Source organism: Vombatus ursinus, unplaced genomic scaffold, assembly GCF_900497805.2.
Source record: "Vombatus ursinus unplaced genomic scaffold, bare-nosed wombat genome assembly UNPS02007284.1, whole genome shotgun sequence".
In the NCBI taxonomy this organism is placed as follows: Eukaryota; Metazoa; Chordata; class Mammalia; order Diprotodontia; family Vombatidae; genus Vombatus; species Vombatus ursinus.
Genome location: NW_020947062.1, coordinates 21,285,901 through 21,305,294, shown reverse-complemented (window position 1 = coordinate 21,305,294; position 19,394 = coordinate 21,285,901). Strand labels below are relative to the sequence as shown.

General features: G+C 48.0%; 1 protein-coding gene across 1 annotated transcript in view; it reads left to right on the top strand.

The window, feature by feature from the left end:
• The first annotated feature begins 6,422 nt into the window (after positions 1-6,422).
• Positions 6,423-19,394, top strand: part of PITX1 (paired like homeodomain 1) — a 20,605-nt gene continuing 7,633 nt past the window's right edge. The window contains exons 1-2 of the mRNA XM_027849218.1: positions 6,423-6,509; positions 18,331-18,662. Coding sequence (XP_027705019.1) covers positions 18,500-18,662 — 163 coding nt within the window. The 5' untranslated portion in view covers positions 6,423-6,509; positions 18,331-18,499. The remainder of the gene's footprint in view (positions 6,510-18,330; positions 18,663-19,394) is intronic.

Sequence of the window (19,394 nt, the reverse complement as noted above, 5' to 3'; positions counted from 1 at the left end):
ATTTGTACCATAACAACACATTGTAAATTTAAAAAAAAAAAAAATTAAACCTAAAAAGAATTTAATTTAATTTAAATTTAAAGAAATTTTCAAAATCTTTTGAAAGATTTAAGAATCCTAATCAATTCAATGACCAACCAAGATTCCAGAGGAATCATAATGAAACAGGGGTTCCTCCCATGTCTAGACAGAGAAGTGATGGAATTAGGATAGATTCAGATTGAAACATATTTTTTGAATATGGCCAGTGCAGTAGTTAGTTTTGCTTGACTATACATATTTGTTATAAGGCTTTTCTTTTTCTTCTTTTTTTTCAATTCAATGATTATGGGAAGTAGAGGAAAAAAATACTTATTAGTTGAAAAAATTTTAAGAAATTTAAAAGTCCCAATATTTTTAAAATAACTATTCCTTCAAAGTTGCTCACCTAAAGATAATTTGTAAACGAAAAAAAAACTGGCACAAACTATATGGCCAACAATAGAATGGTTAAAGATATTGTGGTACCTTCTGCTGTCTATCCATGTACTGCAGACTGACACTGGAGAAATTCACAAAGTGGTGTTGAATGGGTCTACTAAAAGTTTATGTTACATATTCTCAAAGGGACACTCACTACAGCATGGCAATCTTTCTACACAACCCTAATTAATTCACTATGCCACTCACCACAGTGACTTTTCCAAACTTTTTTTTCAGCCCTCCTCAAACTTCCCATAGCTCCTCCTCCCCTAATCCTTGAAGCTGAGAACCTTGGCTCATATTTTACCAAAAAAAAAGTGAGCTCATTTCCTCTTCTCTTCTGTTCATATCATATCATTCAGATACACCTTCTTTCACTATCTCTTCCTTCATCCCTGTCTTTCTTAGAGAGATGACCTTTCTCCTTGCCAAGGCAAATCCCTCTATGTGCACAAGTGATTACATTCTATCCTATTTTCTGCAGCAGATTGTTTCCTCTATCATCCTTACTCTCTCACTAATTTTCAATGGCTCCCTGTCTACTGGTTGCTTCTGATTGCCTAGAAACATGCCTACATTGTCGACCATCCTCAAAAAAAAAAAAATTCTCACCTCATCTGTCCTTCTCTGCTACCTATAGTTCTATATCTCTCTTCCCTTTTGCACACACTCTCTCAATAAACTGAATTTATGGAATTCCAATGGCTCCCTATATCCTCCAAGATAAAATACAAAATCCTATGTTTGGCTTTTAAAGCCCTTCATAATCTGGCCCCTTCTTACCTTTTCCAATCTTACTACACCTTATTCCCTGGCTGGCCTCCATTCCTAGAACTCTCTTGCTTCTCATCTCTGCCTCCTAATTTCCCTGGCTTCCTTCAGATCTCAGCCAAAGTCCCACTTTTTGCAAGAAGCCTTTCCCAATTCTCCTTAATCTTAGGGCCTTTCATCTGAAATACTACCAATTTATCCTATGGATATCTTGCTTGTACATAGTTGTTTGCATGTTGTCTCCACTAGATTGTGAGTTCTTTGACCTTGGGACCCTTTTACCTTTCTTTGTATCCACAGCATTTTGCAGTAGGCATTTAATGTTTGTTAACCTGGAAAAGTGGCCTCATAAACCCTTATCATAGGGAGATGTCATCTGTAACTTTTTTTAACCTTAAATTACACTCATTTCCTAATATATCCCTCACCCTACCCCAGCCAATGAGCCAATGATGTATCCACGATTTTTAAAAGAAAGCTGTTCACAAAAACCACTTCAGTTCACCAATAATGCCTGACATTGCAGTCCACACCAGTAGTCACCCAACTACACCCGAAAAAAAGAGAGGGAAATACATTTTCTTCAACTTGTCTCTAGGGGCAAGTTTGTTTATTATAATTATTTTATAATTTTTGTAATGTTTATTATATTATAATATATTATATTATTATATTATATAGTATATTGTATAGTATATTATATTATTAATGTTTGTTATATTATTAATAATTTTATAATGTTTATTATAATAAATTACATAGTATTCAGTTGGGGGGGTGTTCTTTTCATTTACATTCTAGTCATTTTATATAATTTTTTTTCCTAGTTTTGCTTATTTCAATCTGAATCAGTCCATTTGAGTCTTCCCATGCTTCTCTGAAATCTTCATAGTCCTCAATTCTTACCACGGAGCAATATTCCATTATATTTATCTTAATTAAATATTCTGGGGTGGAGAAGAACCCCCAAAAAAAGAGCCTAGGGATGTTCCTGGGAAAATTCACATCTCTAAAAAATTATCCTACTTCCCACAAATTACTGCCTGAATTTTCCAACTTGTTTTTTCTTCCCGGGGAAATCAGCTATGGAAAAGCCGGTGCTCCCTGCCTTTGAAGCTATTTAGATTTCCTGCTCAAGATAGCTAGGATTAAAACCCTCTCGGCTGCTGTCACTACCAGCAGCAGGATGGGGGGGGGGGGGGGGGGGGAGGGAATGCAAACTGCTCACTTGCGTTCGAACACTAAATTGCCTTCACAGGCTGATTATTAAGTGACTCCTCAGTTCTCATTTTTGCCTAATGATACCTTACCACAAATACCATCTGCTCAGCATTTTGTGAAGCGTTAACCTTAATAGATTAAAACCATCTCCTGCTCTAGGGCTTCAGGGGCCTCAATCTTCTTCCAAATGTGGTCCCCCCCACCTCAGTTTGATGTAAAACAGTCAAAACAGGAGGGAATTCTATTTGCACACATTAAACAGAAAACTGAGTGAGGGTGAGGAGGGGCAGGTGGTGCACAATAAGAGAATTATAGGTATTATTTCTCCGGAGATGGGTGGGTGGGGTGGGATTGTGTGTGTGTGTGTGTGTGTGTGTGTGTGTGTGTGTGTGTGTGCTGGGCTAGCGGAGGCTGATGGGAAATCATTTTCCCAGCTACTAAACTGGCACTGTCCTTGATTTGGGCCATGTTATTTGCTCCTCCCTGTTCGAAGTCCTAGTAGTCCATCGCTAAGGGTCCACCAGATCTCTAGGGATTTTCTGCGCAAAATTGGCCCTTGGGGTGGGGCGGGGTTTGGGGGGTGGGGAAGCTAACTCTTACTAACTCTTATTCTGCAGGAGAGAGGGGAGAGGGGTCAGGAGGCAGGCCCTTGGGAGTTGTGGTTTCCACAAAAAAAGTCGCTCCACCTGAAGATCCCGTTTGTTGTTTGGGGGAACTGAGGACTTTTGGAAATTAGTATAAGCAGTGAGGAAGGGTAAACTGTCCCAGGACAGCGGTGTTGTTGGGAAACTTGCACTTCTGCGAGCTAGAAAGGGATGCAAGCTGAGCGGGGAGACTGGGAGGTTCCGTCCGGCCCTCGGAGGCAGGGAGGGAAGGGGTCTCAGTAGTTACTGCCTCTTGTCTGAAGGACTCTATAGCAGGGCGTTGTGACTGGGGCGAAGGGGTGGGGGGAGGAGGCATTGATTGCTGCATCCTCCCGCAAAGTCCCAGAACCAGAACGAAGCTCAGCCGCTTTAACTGGGAGTGGGAGAGGAGGGGATCCGGAAGCTCAGACACAGCACCTGCCGGGATTGGAAAGAGCTGGGCCAAAACCTGAGAAGGAAGGGGAAGGAGGGAGGGACGAGATGTTGGTCTACCCTTTCTTTCCCTGTATGGGGATAAGATTGGCAATGGGAGCTGAAAAGTCAGGGAGTTAAGGAGGTGACACCGAGGACTGGTGCTTCCCTTGCCTCCACCCCGCCCCCAACCAGCTGTCTGCAGGCGCCGAGATAATAACACCTCATGAAACATTGATTTCGGGCCCAGCCTTCCCGCGCTCTGTAATTTCTCCGCACCTTGTATTGCAGCTGCCATGCTGAGATCCCCGCCGCCGGCTCAAAGGAAAGCACTCGGCCCAGCCCGGCCAGTCCCGGAGCCCCCTCTCCAGCTTTACCAATCCTTTACCCCTCCAGGTGTCCTAGGCCCGCGGGTCCTACAGTACCCTGCCCCTCAATGTCAAGTGGGAATCCCCGTCGAGGTTATGGGAAAGCGCTCCGGCATGCAATCCGGGAGCTGGAGGCCTTGGGTTTTCTCCTGGCTGACCAAAAGTCCAGGTTCGGTGCCTTCCTCTCCAGGCTGAGTTTTCTCTGAGTTTAGAGAGAAAGGGGCATCATCTAGGGGGATCTAAGGGGAAACATCTTTCAGTCGTGCAAGCCCTGAGGCTCCTGTAGGGCTCACCAATTGAAGGGAGTAAAGGCAGGAAGGCACAGCGCCCAACGACAGAGGGAAAGGGTAGGGGGAAGGGGGATGCTAAAGAGGTCGTTTGTTTATTGATTTGGTGGATACAGGAACTAACTGAATTCATTCACACTCGACTGAATTCAACACAACTCGATTTCCACAGTTGGGTGGAGAGGAGAGGAAAAACTGTGAAATTGTGAAATGCTCGTTTGAGCCTAACAACCCTGAGAGATAATTATCATTGTCGTCATCTTACAGATAAGGAAACTAAGAGGTAACTGTCACCAATTGTCACCCAGCTTGCAAATTTCAAAGACAGTATTCAAACTCACATCTTTCTGACTCCAAGTTCAGCATTTTAAGCACTATACCACTGCTGCCTGTTTTTATTTTTCCTTTTATATATGGTATGTATGTATGTTTGTGAGTATATATGCTTTATGATGTCTTATGTGGCTGTATTTAAATATGGTCTATGGTGTGTAGTTGTTTGAGAGAGAGAGAGTCTATGAGAAAAATATCAGTGTTGCCTGGGTGATTTAAGTATGTGTCCTGTATAAGGAGTATGTTTATTTGTGGGAGGTATGTGTAATCTGAGGGGTGGGGGTGCATTTGTGTGAAAGATGGTGTGTGGTGTACAAGTCCGGGAAAGAAGTGATTATTATTGTGTACATGTGGTCTGGGCATGTATTTGAGTGATGGTATGGATGTAGCTGTGTGTAGTTGATTGTGTACTGCTGTTCTTGTGTAGCATTATGTGTGATGTAAATAGTCTTTGGGCTATGCAGTTCTTAATCAGGCTTGACCTGTACGGTATGCTTTGAGATAGGAGCCAGTTTCAGTCCCTGAATTTTTCTTGGTGGAGGAAGCAGAGGTGTGCAGATGCCTGTGAGGAAAACAAGCTAAGGAAATGAAGGTTGCAGACCCAGGACCCAAGGAAGGTACAGTCTGTCGTTTTGCATTTCCCCTTTCCCAGCAAGCCCTTAAAATATTTTTGATCAGTCAGTCAAATACTGGTATGGTGAAAGGAGGTCTTGACTCTGAATCAGAAGACCAAGGTTCCACTCCCACCCCTGTTATTTTGAAGGTGATCAGGGTAACTCACTTAACTTCTATGAGTCTCAATTTTCTCTTCTGTAAAATGTGAGGAATAATAATATTACATTACCCACCTCACAAAGCTCTTATAAGAAACAAATATCCGTCAAGTTGTGCGAAAACCTTACAGCACTAAGTTAATGTAAGTTATTATTACTGGTCTGTGCTGGGATTTGGGGCAGGAGGGGAATAAAGAGCAAGTCTCATTCTAGTAGGAGGGTCAAGGATTCACAGAATCACGTAATGAATTGTTTGCATGTTAAAGTTACTGTAGAAAGAACTAAACGTTATCCTACCCATTCTACTGATATGACTTGCAGTGTGAAGTGATCATTACAAGAAACACACAAAGCAGTCAATAGCACAGCTAGGACTCGATCCCAGGTCTTTTTGACTTCCAATGCTCTACACCAACTTCATCCATTCTTTCTCAGCAATCGTGTCAGCGCCCGGGCCCAAAGTGACAAAAGCACAATCAGACCCAACAGCCTGTCTGAGCGGCCCGGCGGGACGCGCCTATCCCAAGCAGGTTTGACTGGCAGCCTGTGCTTGTTCCTTCCTCTCTGACTGAGCAGCAGAGTCCAGGACGGACATCGGGAGCCAACGAGGAAGACTCCAAAAGCCTCTACCCTCTGAACCAGAAGCTTTAACCCTCGAGGGTCTATGTGCCCCCTGGAATAACATCCTTCAAACATACACACAACCTGCGGAGTTCGGAGCTTAGAGCTGGGCTGACAATCCGGGCCGTACACGTACACACACACACACACACACACACACACACACACACACACACACACACACACACACACACACACACACACACACACACACACACACACACACACACACACACACACACACACACACACACACACACACACACACACATACACACACATACGAGTCCCCACGGCAGCTTAGCCCTCTTGGAGTGGCTGCTAAATCATTGCTCCCCTCACTCACACCCCAGGCTCCGTCTGTCCGTTGTGATTCCCAAGTTTAGGGTTCCCTCTGTGCCCCAGACCCCCCAGCTCTTGTGCTCCCTCTCTCCGCCCTCGCGGCCGCAGCTTCGAGCGTCTCCGCCCTGTGTCCCTGCCCCGCCCCGTCCCCCGCCCTCCTCGTGGGCTCCAAGCAGCAGGAGGAGCGAGCCCGGGTCGAGGCTACCCTGGAGCTTCGGGCTCTAAGCTTTGAGTTTGCGGCCGCCAACCCCTGAGTCCACAGTGACCAGCACCAAGGTGGGTAAGAGCACAGCTTTGGGGAGCCAGGAAAGGGAGATTGAAGGGACGGAGAGAGTGGACAAACGGTGGGGAACAGAGGGTGAGGTTGCTTGGGATGAGGCTAGGGGACTCAGCAACCGCGGTGGCCCCGGCTACTGAGCCCCTGGGAGATCTCCACGGTGGGTAACCCTAACTGCCCGCGCCAGAACCGGGCTGCTTCCTGCTGATATTGCCCCTTCCTCAGTCCCCGCTTTTGCCAGCCGGGGCCTCCTGACACCCAAGCCCACATTTCGGGCCCTGGCCGGCCTGATACCAGGGCTGATCAGACCTCTCTGCCTGCCGAGAGAGGATCTTTAACTATTTAAAGGACTGCCCTCCAGAGAAAGGAGCAGAACTGGAGAGGCGGCGTGGAAGCAGTTGGCACAGCAGAGCAGGAAAGTGGAAGGGAACTGGGAGCGGCTGGAAATGTGAGGTAAAAGGTGGACAGACTGATGATAGACACACTCTCCCTCTTCCGGGTCCACTGCTAGGATTCTTGACTTTGGCCAGTTGTTTTCCAGATGTGCGTTCTGAGCCTGACTTGGGCGACTCTGAGTTATAGGAAGGACGATCTCTCCAACCAGGCAGTTTTTAATATTAGCCGTTACTCCGGGTGCGTTTGGGGGTCTGTCAAAGTCTAGCGCGCTGCTCAGCAGACTAGTGCGGTGCGGGAACAAGGGTTACACGATGTGTGTGCAAACCAAGCGCTGCTTGGAACTAGATCTGTATGTGACTGTGTGTGTTTGCGGGGACCGTGGGGGCCGCTGACGGTCAGGATGGTCCAGGGTTCCACACTGCTGAGCCAGCTCCCCAGGCGCAGAGCCGCCTCGCCTCTGCTCGAGGTTCCGAATGCCCTGGGTGCCGCCGGCCTTCGCTTTCGTAGCCTAAGTCCTTGACAAATTTATACCTCGTGTAAATTCTTTAGGAGTTCTGTGCTTCGTCAAAACTGACAAATGCGCTGGGAAATTTAATTCCAGTGGGCTGACCTCACTTTACATACTCGGAGATTTCATCCCAAAGAAAAAAGTCGTTCGGGGCCCGAGACCAATGGTGCCTGGGTGGGGAGAGTTGGGGGCGGGGGGCACGCGGACGAGTGGGGACTGTGGGTAGGAAGAGGAAGGAGAGGACTTGGCCGACCCCAGCCACATTCACCCTTGCCAAAGTGCTGGCTGATAGGAAGGGGAGTAGGGATCGGGAAAAGGAAGCCAGCTGTAGGGGGGCTGAGGAGGGGAGGGGAGGGAGAGTGGAGAGGAAGAAAAATTGGTCGCTGTGACAAGTAGCCAATTTTAACGTATCTAGTAAATGTTATACTTTTATGGACAGCGTTTGCTGGGCTTTTACAGACTGCAGTAGCCACTTGATCCAGCGCCTTAAAGGGATCCCGGGAAAAGCGAACGTTTTGCCCTGCCTTAGCCTCTCCAGTTCAGCTGCTCACCCACCTAGAGCTGAGGCTTAGCCTGCAGGTGTGTCCTTTGGTGGGATCGGGGAGACGAGAGCGTACTTTCAAGGGCACTTCGTTGCCTAGAAGGAGAAGAGGCAGGGTGCTCTATGAGGGAAAAAAAAAAGAGAGAAATTGTATGCGCGTGTGGTTATGTATCCATGGTCCCCTTTCCTTTCAGAGGCACAGGGGCCAAGCCTGTGGCCTTGCACTGACGCCCGAGGCGGGGACCTAAGGTGGAGGAGGAGGGAGCTCTCTTTTCTTCCCAAAACCATGCTCCTAATACTCAAAGTTTTGGGAGAATGTGGAAGGATAAGAGAGTGCACAACCTTTCACATCTAGCCCAGTAGGGAAAGTAGAATCGGCTTTTAATTTTTTAATAGAAAACTCAAAAAAGAAATGCCCTTAACTCCTTAAAACCAAATACCAGTTTCCTTAGGCTGAGCTATGAGGTTATGGGTGTTAGTTGGAGGGGCTCGGGTCCAAAGCTTAACCTTTACCCTGTCTGTTTTCCTCCAGACCTTTGGTCCTTGTTCTTGGGGCCTTGGTTTCCTAATCTCTAAAGTGGAGGGGCAGGAAAGGGGGGGAGGGAATGGGATGGTTTAGGGGGAATCTCTGTTCCTTTCTTTTTGCACTCTCTTCGGTGAGAACAGGAACTGGTCTCCGCCAAATAAAGAACTGGCTGTACTAAGGAGAGAATCGCCAACTTCCCAATTGCTCTCTCCGTCAAGCCTGAGCTCCGGGTTCTAAAGTACTGGCATCCAGGTGGGAGAAGCTTCGGGCTTCGACTTTGGCTGGCCCGGGTTTCCCACCTCTCCTGGCTTTCCCATTTAGGGAAGGCTTCCTCTTGGCAGGGGCCCCCGCATCCCACCCCCCAACACTTAACACTTTGCTTGGGTCTGAGCCTAGGCCTGGATATTCAGTGCCGAAGCGCACCTCCTTCCGACCTTTCCCACCCAATCTCAGGCAGTCATTCGGGAAATTTTCTTCCTTTACGCCGGTCTTGGGAACATCCAGTCAGACAAATAGCTTACATTTCATATAGTAAAAAGGACTCTGTCTATCCCCATGTTCTTAAGTCTCAGTCTATTGGTAAGTTAAAATACAGTAGCCTAATTTATACCCTTTATGCCGAGACTGACGCGGGGTTTTTTCCCCCAAGGGATCTGACTCTCCTAGCTCTTGACTTTTTCCCACATTTCCTCCCGCACCGCCAACCCAGTTGAGTAGTTGGGAAAACGGTCGCTGTTTGAAACTTTCTACCTCTTTCCCTGGCTTTGGCACACGTTCCTGTTCTTCCAGACTAAGGCCATCAGTTTTCAAGGCTCTGGTCCCCAAGGCAGAGAGTGAAAATTATCCACCAGGATGTTTGTGTCCTCCAGTTCCACTCACCTAGAAAACAGCCTATGCAATTCCCCTTACCTGAGCCCTGACCCTATTGGGAGGTGGGGACCAGGCCTGCCTCTCCTGGGCTGAATTGAACCTCTGCAGGATGCTCTCCAAGATGGCAGCAGCCTTGAGAATTCGGTCCCTGGCTGTGAGCGCGGAACAGAGTGGTCTTGGGATTTTTAAAAAAAAAAAAAAAAAGACCGCGACTGAGCCGCAAACATGGGATTTCGGAGAAGGAAAGTTCCCTCTCTGGATTTCAAATTCTGTTCACAAAAATTTGGAGGTCCGGTAAGTCTGCTCCTTGTGTTACACTCTCAAGAGGAGGGTATGTTTGGAAACTATGGATCGTCCAGTTCTACTCTGGCCTGCCCCGAAACTCCCCCCCCACACACACACACACACACATTCTAATATCGAGAGGAAAGTGCTCTCTAGGCGGGTAGAGTTGGGCACTCGGAAGTGTGAATGCGGAGTTCTCAATTAGAAAGGTTAAGGTAGAGAATATGCGGAGAGTGGTGTCTCTAGGTGGGTAATGTAAAGTTTACTGGGTAATGTAAAGTTTACCATTTTCTCTCTACATCCTTTCACGTTTGTTCTAGGGCACAGAACCCGGAGATTGGATAATTTCAGGGTTCGCTAAATACTTGCACGGATAGAGTGAAGCCTTTTCTCCTTAGCACCAGTGAGAAGGGTCTCTAGCACTCACAGCAGCCTCCCCCAGAGGCTTGGGCGGGGGGCGGGGGGGGGGCCCGAGAGAGAGCACCGGATCCTTGCTTGCTGGGGACAGCGTAGTCCACATCCCCCTCCTTGGTTCCCCTTTCCCCTTCCCTAGCCTTGTGTCTGGTCGGAAGGCCCCGGGGGAAGGGGCTTAAGCACTAGGGTGGGGTGGGGGAGGGGGGAGAGGGAGAGAGAGACGCTCCTAGCTCTGCCCTGGCTTACTGAAACCTTGGGGTTTCATTTGTGTCTGTTACAATAAAATAAGTCTCCTTAAGATTTTTTCCAAATTCCCCTATTCTCCTTACACACACACACACACACACACACACACACACGCCCCCGGCATCCCTACCCCAGCCATTAGTCTCTCCATCAGAGTAGTGAAGGAGCTCCTTGGAGGCCCAGAAGCGGAATCCATCCTTTGGAGGCATAGAGAGAGGGAAATTGTCTTTTTGCTTGGGAGGGGGCGGGGGACTGGGTGGAGGAGACGGGGGAAAAGGAGATGTCGGGGTCTCCGACGCAGCGTCTGGAGAAGGGTAGGTGGTCCCTGCCCATTTATTTAACTAAACTGGGTTTTCTAGTTTGAACTTATCCACTTCACTAAGAGGCTTACAGCAGGAATGTCACTTGAATAGCTGGCCTAGAGGCGATCTGACAGACCCCACTCTCAAAACAAATTCCTTTTCCTTCTTTTTTTGGGGGGGGAGGAGAAGGCGGAGAGAATTAAAGAGGAAAAAAGTAGCACAGAGACGCTAGGAGAAGGAGGGGAGAGAGTGAGGAACCTACACTTGCTAGCCTTCGCTTTTCCCCAATTCAAGAGAGCGTTTGGTTTGGAGTCCAGGAAATAGTTGCGGGAAGCCCGGGTCTCGAGCGCCGGCCCAAATCAAACAGCTGCGACCCAGGTCCATGAGCATTTTAAGATAGATATCGGTCTGAGAACTCGAATAAGGTTACTCTGTCCATTCCTATTTGTCTTTGCTCCCTACCTGGGAAGAGCCAAACCTCAACGTTGCCTCTTTAGCCTTCCTCATTCCATCCTGAACCAACCTACTGGGCCAGTCCTCAGTCAGATTCACCCCAGAGGCCCCAGTCCAGACCATTCCCCAACTCAATCTTGGCCAGAGCTGCGATCTATTTCAAAGAGAGCACCCAGCCGAAGCAACCTCAGGGATCAACCGGTTGCCATGCCCAGCACCTGCCCCTATCCCTGCCCAGGCAGTAGAGAGAAAGGTCAACAGAGGTTTCAGCTTCCTCCTCTGATATTAAATGATCCTGAGGGTCCTTCTTACGTTGCCAGGGCCTGGAGACGTGGCCCACCCTATCTGCTACACCCAGAGACCGAACCCTGGCTCTTCTCGAAAACTCTCTCGCCTCCAACTTTCCTTTGTTGTCTTCCTTGGAATCAGAGTAGTACCAGGAGGAGTGAGGAAGATTTCACAGGTTAGCAAAAGTGTTGTTGATGCGTCTACATGTTGTGTGCATACATAAAATGGGTGGATATATTAATGTATACTACCAAACAAGAGTGTGTCTACATGCATGATTCTGCATTCCTATGAGAATGTATACACATCACTATCTATATCTATATCTATATCTGTGTGTTCATTCCTATGTGCCCGTGCATTAATGGGACATTTTATAAAACACAAAATGAAATAAATGTGAGCTTAACCTGTGAGGATGCTGCAAAAGTCCCTAGGAAGCAGTCAGAGAATAACCAACTTCTATGAAGTTGTCTCTGGGGTCTTAGAGGTCCCATTGTGGGTGATTTTGTGCTCTAGAATAAATGCCTGGAGCTAATGGTTCAAGTGACTTAAGAAGCTCTACTGGCACTGATTTCCAGTACAATCTCACCTAATAACGTCAAGAGAAGCCTGCAAAGAAGAAGCATCTTTTGATACAGCTTTAATTCCCTCTCCATTTCTTCACCCTGGCCTTGGTCAGTCCCCTTTGAGAGAGAAGATTGCCCCAATCTGGGGCAGTAGGTCTCCTCTCCTGCAGTAAAGGCTTATGAAGGGGGCAGCAGGCAGGGAGTAGATCAGTGACCGATAGATGACACACAAATCAGAAGCTGTTGCAGTCTCTCTGCGTAGTTCAGGCTGCTGGAGTGGAAGGGCCAGAATCCTTGACCAGGATCCTTTTCCCCAGGAGCCCGGGTCTCAGCCCAAGTTGGGCTAGGTGATGGGGTTGAGAAGCAAAGTGTTCACAGTTTACTATGAGGCTTGGCTAGAACCCACAGGTTTAGGTATCAAGAGCAGGCCACCGGAAGATTGCCAGTCAGCTCTCACAATTCACCCCAACTCGTTCTACCGAGGGAACTTCACCTAACACTTTTGAGTCTTCCCAGAACTTCGATCTAATTCGAGTCTGCATGGCCTTCACAAGCAAGCACCTTGATAAAAACCCCAGGCCCAGTTTACAGCACTCACTGGTATATTTTATTGTCAGGACAAACTCCTGAAGTTTCTTATAGCCCTGAGACCACTACACCAATAACCCAAACCCCAGTCTCAGGTTGCTTTGCATCCCTCTCCTTTTTCCTAGTGGAGAATTCTCCACCCATTGGATAATGTTCCTCTTTACCAGAGAGAGAGAGCCCCAAACTCAAGGAGGCCTTGAACCTTTAACTTCCAATTTCCTGCTAAGGTCTCCAGCCTTGGATTTCTTCTGGTAGCTTTTTAAAATTTGTCTCACAGGAGTGTTTAGGGTGCGGAGGGATCGGAGATTTGGTTATTTTCTGACAAAGAGGGAGGGAAAGTGTGTGTGTGTGTGTGTGTGTGTGTGTGTGTTTGTAAGTCTTTCCTATTCTCTCTCTCTGTCACACACACACACACACACACACATTTGGAAAACTATCTTTCTGTTTTAGATCTGCAAGGTGAAAGTGGGGGAGTGGCAGTGTGAGTAGGTTGAGAATATTTTACGATCAGAAAACCCCCCAAAACCGAATTTAGAGCACGGCCAGACTGCCAGGCTTCGAAAGGATACCTAGAAGTTGCTACCGAGAACTGTAGGAGCCGGGAATAAAAGCAACTGACAATTCCTTCGTTGGGGGCGAGGGTGGAATCTGCCCATCTTTTTTGTCAAGTGTACAGCTCAGCCTTTTCCTGAGCCTCCTTCACAGAGAAGAAAAAAAAAAAAGCCTTGACGTTGTATTTAAGGTAGGTGTCAGAACCTAAATCTCTTCCCCACAAAAAATCAAGTGGGACTTTTGGAGTGTCCACAGGGAGAGAAAAGAGGAGTTGTGTTTAAAAGTAAGATTAATTTAAAAAAAAAACTGAACATATTTTGGTGAAAGGGTGGGAAGTCAGAAGATTTAAACTGGAATCCTTGTTCTTGCTACTTTTGTCTCTGAGTTGGTAGCTTTTGCTTCTCCCGGCCTTGATTTTCCTCATCTGTAAAATGAGAAGAACATTTAGCTAAATGATTTATGACTGCTAGCTCTAAAACTGGGATCCAAATGTCTGATGGATCCTGCAAAAAATGTGAGGAGGGAAGAAGAATTTCCAAGTTCCCAGAGTTCTAGGAATGGGAAATCGGGGCTCAGAACTAGATCACCACCCGCTTTCAAAAAACACGTAGAGATTCTAAAAGACCAGCACTGAGCCTTTCTTTCCATATAAAGGAGGGTGGCCTGGTCCCTGCTCATGCAATCTGAAGGAAGTGGGGATGGTGGTGGAGAGTGTGGATTACAGAAGAGCAGTACCATAGTCCCCAAACTGGGGGAAATGAGAGGATATGTGGGTTCCAGGTCTGACACATTCCAGGATTTCTTCAGGGGCAGAATGAAAACACCTTCTCAGCTTGTCCTGTGGGTTTAGTTCTGCTTGTCTGAAAGGTGGAGGGAAAGGCCTCTGAAGGTCAGAAAAAGTGAGATTGGAGATAAATGAATTCCCTGGAATTGGAGGGGGAGGGTGTACATACCATTTATCAAGAATGTTTAAAACTGAAATCTTGTGGCCCCAAGAGCACTTCTCACAGGCCACAGGCCAAAGTGCCAAAGGCCACCGAATCCAAAACAAGCCCTTTCCCAGGTTCTGGAACAGTCTCAGCTGCCCACCCCCAGACTCATAAGGCTGCTCTCCCAGATAAGAAGAAAGATGAAAACTGCCTGACTATCGCAGCTAACCTGTATGTATGTGTGCCAGAAAAGACTTATGGGAGTGCTGCTCCACTCATGGCCAAATGTTTCTGAGTTCAGGTGAAGAGTCCAGCATATACGTGTGTGGCATTAGTAAACACTGAAGGGCTGTCTAAGATCCAACCAAGTTTCAGAAGATCTGCCTAAGAGGAGATCTGCCCAGAGCATTCAAGGTTGTATGTGAGGAGGGTAGACCTTCTTGTATGTTCTGCTCTTGAAGAGTTCCGGGTTGCCCCGCAGCCAACAAGCCAGCTGTGGCCGTGGACTTGGTTGCTTTAGAATCAGACTCGTTTTTATATGCAGGGTTATTTGGGAGTGTAGGGGGCTGATAAGCCTTTTTTGAAATGAAATGTTCACAGTCTTCCTTCTGAAAATTTAGCATGTCTAATAGAAGTCAGGACGCCCCTGAAACCAAGGTTCGGGAGGAGAAAAAAACCTTCTATTCTGGCTCATCCCTTCTTTAAAATTTTTCTAAAGGCCTGGACAAAAACTACAGTGGAATAAATTAAAAGTCTAAGAGGCAGCAAAGGAGAAAAGGGAGAGGGGACAGATACAAAGAGGGAAAAAAGATAGAGAAGGAAAAGGAGGGGGAAACGGGAGAGAAGAATTTGAACCCCCAGAAAAATTGAAATACGTTTCTTAGACTTTCCATAAACTAGTTCAAAAGTTCTCCCTCACATCTTTTCTTGATTTAAAAACAAAGTACAGTGTCAAAATGGATCAGTTAAGCTGCGTCTGAGTGAAGCAGAGGAAAAAGAGAGGGTGGCCCTGGTTCTTACAATTCCAGGGATCTCACTTCTAAATGCAAGGTACTTCCATCCTCCTGTGAACTGCAGCTTCATCCTCCTTATTGCCTGCCTTCCCCCATTTCCCATTGCCGGTCTGTCCTGAGGTCAGCAGAGCTCCCAAATCTTTGAGATTCCCAGGTTTAGGAAGAAAGAAGGTGAAGTAAAGGAGAGGAGGGAGGTATGACAAACCTCCAGCCAGAATAGAGAGTCAGTCCAGGGGATGACTGAGGGGATCCTTCCCTCTTAGATAACTAGACTATCCTGCTGTCCTGACACACAGAGACATATCTCCACCATTCCCTTCCTGCCAACCTTGATGGTCTTGGGTCTAGGATGTGGGGACAGTATTATCTTACTTCTGCCTTCACTACCACCCCATTTTTATTCCATTTCCTGGCAATGAAAGTCTTGGTAGTTACTTTATTCCTGTTCTGGGGACACCTCCAATCCTTGGCCTTTCACCTCTCTGAAATATTTGTAGCTTGGGTCCTAGGAATGGGGAGGCTCTCAAACTCCAGGGACCTGGGGAGAAAAGGAGGAAACTTTGTTCTGGGGAGTTGGGAGACATGTGTTAGAACTTCAAGGGATCTTCTAAGTGCCAAGGCCCAGCTGGGGCCTGAGTCTCAGGGCTAATCTCCAAGTATCTGAGAAAGCCAAAGATGATACATATTAGGGTGGCTAGCTGTTAACAGGTTAAAGAGACTGGTTCCATAAACCCTGGATAATGGGATTACAAGAGGAACTCCTTAAAAGGGGGGGGTCATCTATGGGGGACACCCTCTAGATGAGTTACCAGAGTAGGTACTACTTTATTTTGTGTGTGTGTGTTGTTTTTTTTTTCAAGGCAATTGGGGTTAAGTGACTTGCCCAGAGTCACACAGCTAGTTAAGTGTTATGTGTCTGAGGCCAGTTTTGAACTCCAGTTTTCCTGACTCTAGGGCCTGTGCTCTATCCATTGCACCATCTAGCTGCCCTGGGTACCACTTTAAAAAGACCAACTAACTAATGGAGGAAATGTGTTCATTAAGTCCATTCCTTGCCTTGGGAACAAAAGATGACTTACTGAGGTGGTTTTGGTGTTTGTCTGCCCTAGGCTCAAATTTGCAGGTCAGATCTCTTTTGGAGTGGGGGGAAGGGACCATGGCAGGACAAGGCACTATACAAGTCTTGGTTTCTCCAGGCCCTGCCTAAGCAAAAGGAAAGGAGGAAGTAAGGGGTTACAGTCTCCCTGATTCTGCCCCTTAGCTCTTGCCTTGGGGGAGCCCAGGGCCAACCCTGTTTGCTCAGGGCTCAGGAGAGCAAGTTAAAAATTGTCCAGTGAAATCTCCCAGGCAATCTTTAGCCAGGACCTTGGTGGATCAGGCACCAGGAGAGGAGTTTGGAAAGTCTGTCCCAAAGAAAAATATGGGATCCTACTCAAGGCCTCAGAGGCCTGGAGACCCTCTCCAACTCAGCCCAGGCCACTAGGAGCCCTGGGAGCTCAAGGAGTCTTGCCTCCCCTTTGGCACATTTCAATCCAGGCCGAGGACACTAGGAGAAGGCAGACACCAAACGATCTACGGTTAATCTCTCTATGTGTTGGCAATACTGTCCCTTGAACTCTCCCAGGAAGATGAATGTGGATATACCTTGGCAAAAGAGAGGGTCCTGAGATGTACCTAATGGCATGTACAGTGAAGAGCACAATAGAACTATGGGGCACTGCAGGACACGTATTATATGTAGTTTTATCCATACATGGCATAGGAAGTGTTTGGAAATGCAAAATATATGGTATATGGCAAGGCACATAGTGCCTGAACAACATAATGTATTATGTTCGCCAAAACACAAAAGGTTCTGGGTCCATATATGTGTACAGACACATAACTACGCACATATGTCGGTGTCTCCTCATCTCAGTGGTCTATGATGGCTCTGAACTTGTCTCAGTCTTTCAGGTAGAAGGGAGCTGGGTTGCAGGGGGAAAGATCCCTTGGGCCCAGACTTTCCCAACTCTTCCACCCTTCCGCCTCACAACTAGAACAAGAGAAATCTGGTACTAAAGCGACCATTTCATCTAGAAAAATGTTTCTTCTTTTCCAGTCCCGTAAAATTGACTGTGGTGTGCAGGCCATAGAAGAGGTTTGGGTGTATAAGATCACGGCTAATTAGGAAAGAGAATCGCTGGCTTCCATTAGCTCTGAGATAGGGTTACTCCCCCGCATCCTTCCTCTAAATAAGAGCTAGAGAAGGGGGCGCTGAGTAGAGAAGAAGATAATGAGATTTTTGGGCAATAATAACTCACTTCCCCCCTCCCCCGTAGGAAATGATATTAGGTATGGTATATACTTATTCTAGAAGTTATTCTTATTCTAGAGGTTGGTATATGCATCTAAATATTTTTGGGCTTGGCAGATGGCTAAGAGTCCAGGGAGTTAATTTTGTGGAAAATAAATCATCAAGGGCTTCGGTGCCATCCAGCAAGAGTAGGACGTGCAAAACTGCGGCTATATTGTGAAGCCAGGGCTGAAATCAACATGTCACTTAGGGTGAAAAGGGAAAGAAAAAAGACACAGAGAAAGGTTAGGGAGACTGAGTGTGAGCAGGAAGAGGGGAGAACAGGAGAAAACGAGAGAAAAAGAGAGGTGAACAGAGATGGAGAGTGAGCGCTGAGACAGAAGTCGAGATAGACTGAGAAGATAAAGAGATAAAAGTGAGAATCAGAGGGGGGTGGGGAGGGAGAGAGAGAGGAGAGAGTAGGGAGGGAGGGAGGTACAAGGGGAGGGAGAGAGGCAAAGGGGGAGCAGAGGCGGAGGCAACTTGAAAACTCGATTCCGCCCGCCCTCCTTTCTCTCCTCCTTTCCCGCATCTTCTCCCACCCTCCTCCCTCTCCCACCCCCAACCTCCAACCCCCCAGCGCAGGGACTGCTGGAACCTGGTGGAGCGCGTTGTTGCTTTAAGACCGCCTCTGTCCACAGCACCCGGTGCCTTAGAAACAAGTTACATATATGGGGAGCTGCAGCAGCCGTGCTGCGCTTAGGTCTCTGGGAGGCTATGAGCTCTGGAAAGAGTGATCTCCCCGCGAGACGCGGAGGTTTTGACCTTGCAAGGGGAGGAGCTGAGTCTTAACTGCTGGCATTTGTTGGGCTGCAGGTCACTTGCGTCTCCGCTGCGGCGCACCGCTCCGTTCGCTCCGGCTCTGCTGAGCCTTGCTGTGGGAAGGGGGGGCCCCTGGGCCCGCCAAGCGCTGCCCATGGGGCGGAAGGCGCGCGGCCGTCCGCGCCGCAGCCCAGGGGCGCCCAGTGGGCTGCCCGCTTAGGCTCTGTCTCTTTCTCCCCGCAGATCGGAGGGAACTTTTGGACAGAGGCAGAGCAGAGCCCGGGCTGCACCCGACGGTCCTCTTGCCCAAAACTGGTGCCGGTCCCCAGCCGGAGCAGTAGCCCCCGTGCCCAACTGGCTACTGGGGACTGGGAGCTGCGCCCGAGGCCTCCAGGCCCCCGCCACTGCCGCCATGGATTCCTTTAAAGGGGGTATGGGCCTGGAGCGGCTACCCGAAGGACTTCGGCCGCCGCCTCCCCACGACATGAGCTCCAGTTTCCACCTGGCCCGTGCTTCTGACTCCCGAGAGCCCCTGGAGAACTCGGCAAGCGAATCCTCCGACACAGAGGTCCCAGGTAACACTCTCCCCGCCTTCCCGACCCACACTCCCCACACCTCGTCTGCACTTCCTTCTCCTCCTCCTTCTCCCCCTATTGTGACCTCCTTACTAAACTCAGAATCCAAGAAGTAGTGTGGACTGAGTCTTGGGGAAAGGCGCGGGGTACGAGAAAAACCTCGGCCAGAGAGGCCCGGAGATAAAGGGCAGCGGTCCTGGGGTACACCACTCAGTGCAGAAAGCATGCCTGTCACCAGAGCTACGAGTGCGTGGGGAATTTGTCCAGCCTTGACAGCGCCAACGAATAGTCTCCTGCCCAGGCTGGCTGGCCCCGAGTGTTCCGAGAGGAATTAAACCATTCCCCCACTGGCTATAGGGGCGACCCAGGCTCTTCCCTCGCTTCTTTCTTTCCCGGAAGAGGATACTTCTTCTTACAAACTCAGCACAAAAAACATCGTACTCTTTTACACATTTTTTTTTAATTACGTTACCCCGCGTTGACAAATAAGGAGAAAAAAAAAACCGGGGAGAGGGTTACACAGAGTCTATATTCTCCAGGAGCAAATAATAAGACACGATTGGTTTTGCAAAGCTGCCTTTTCAAGCAAATAGGAAGCTACAGATTTTAAAGGATTCGGTGTGAAAAGGAAGAAAGGAGAGCGGAAAAAAAACTGACAAAATCCAGATAGATGAGCAAGAAGGACACAGAGAGAGAGAGAAAGAGAGAGAGGAGAGAGAGAGAGAGAGAGAG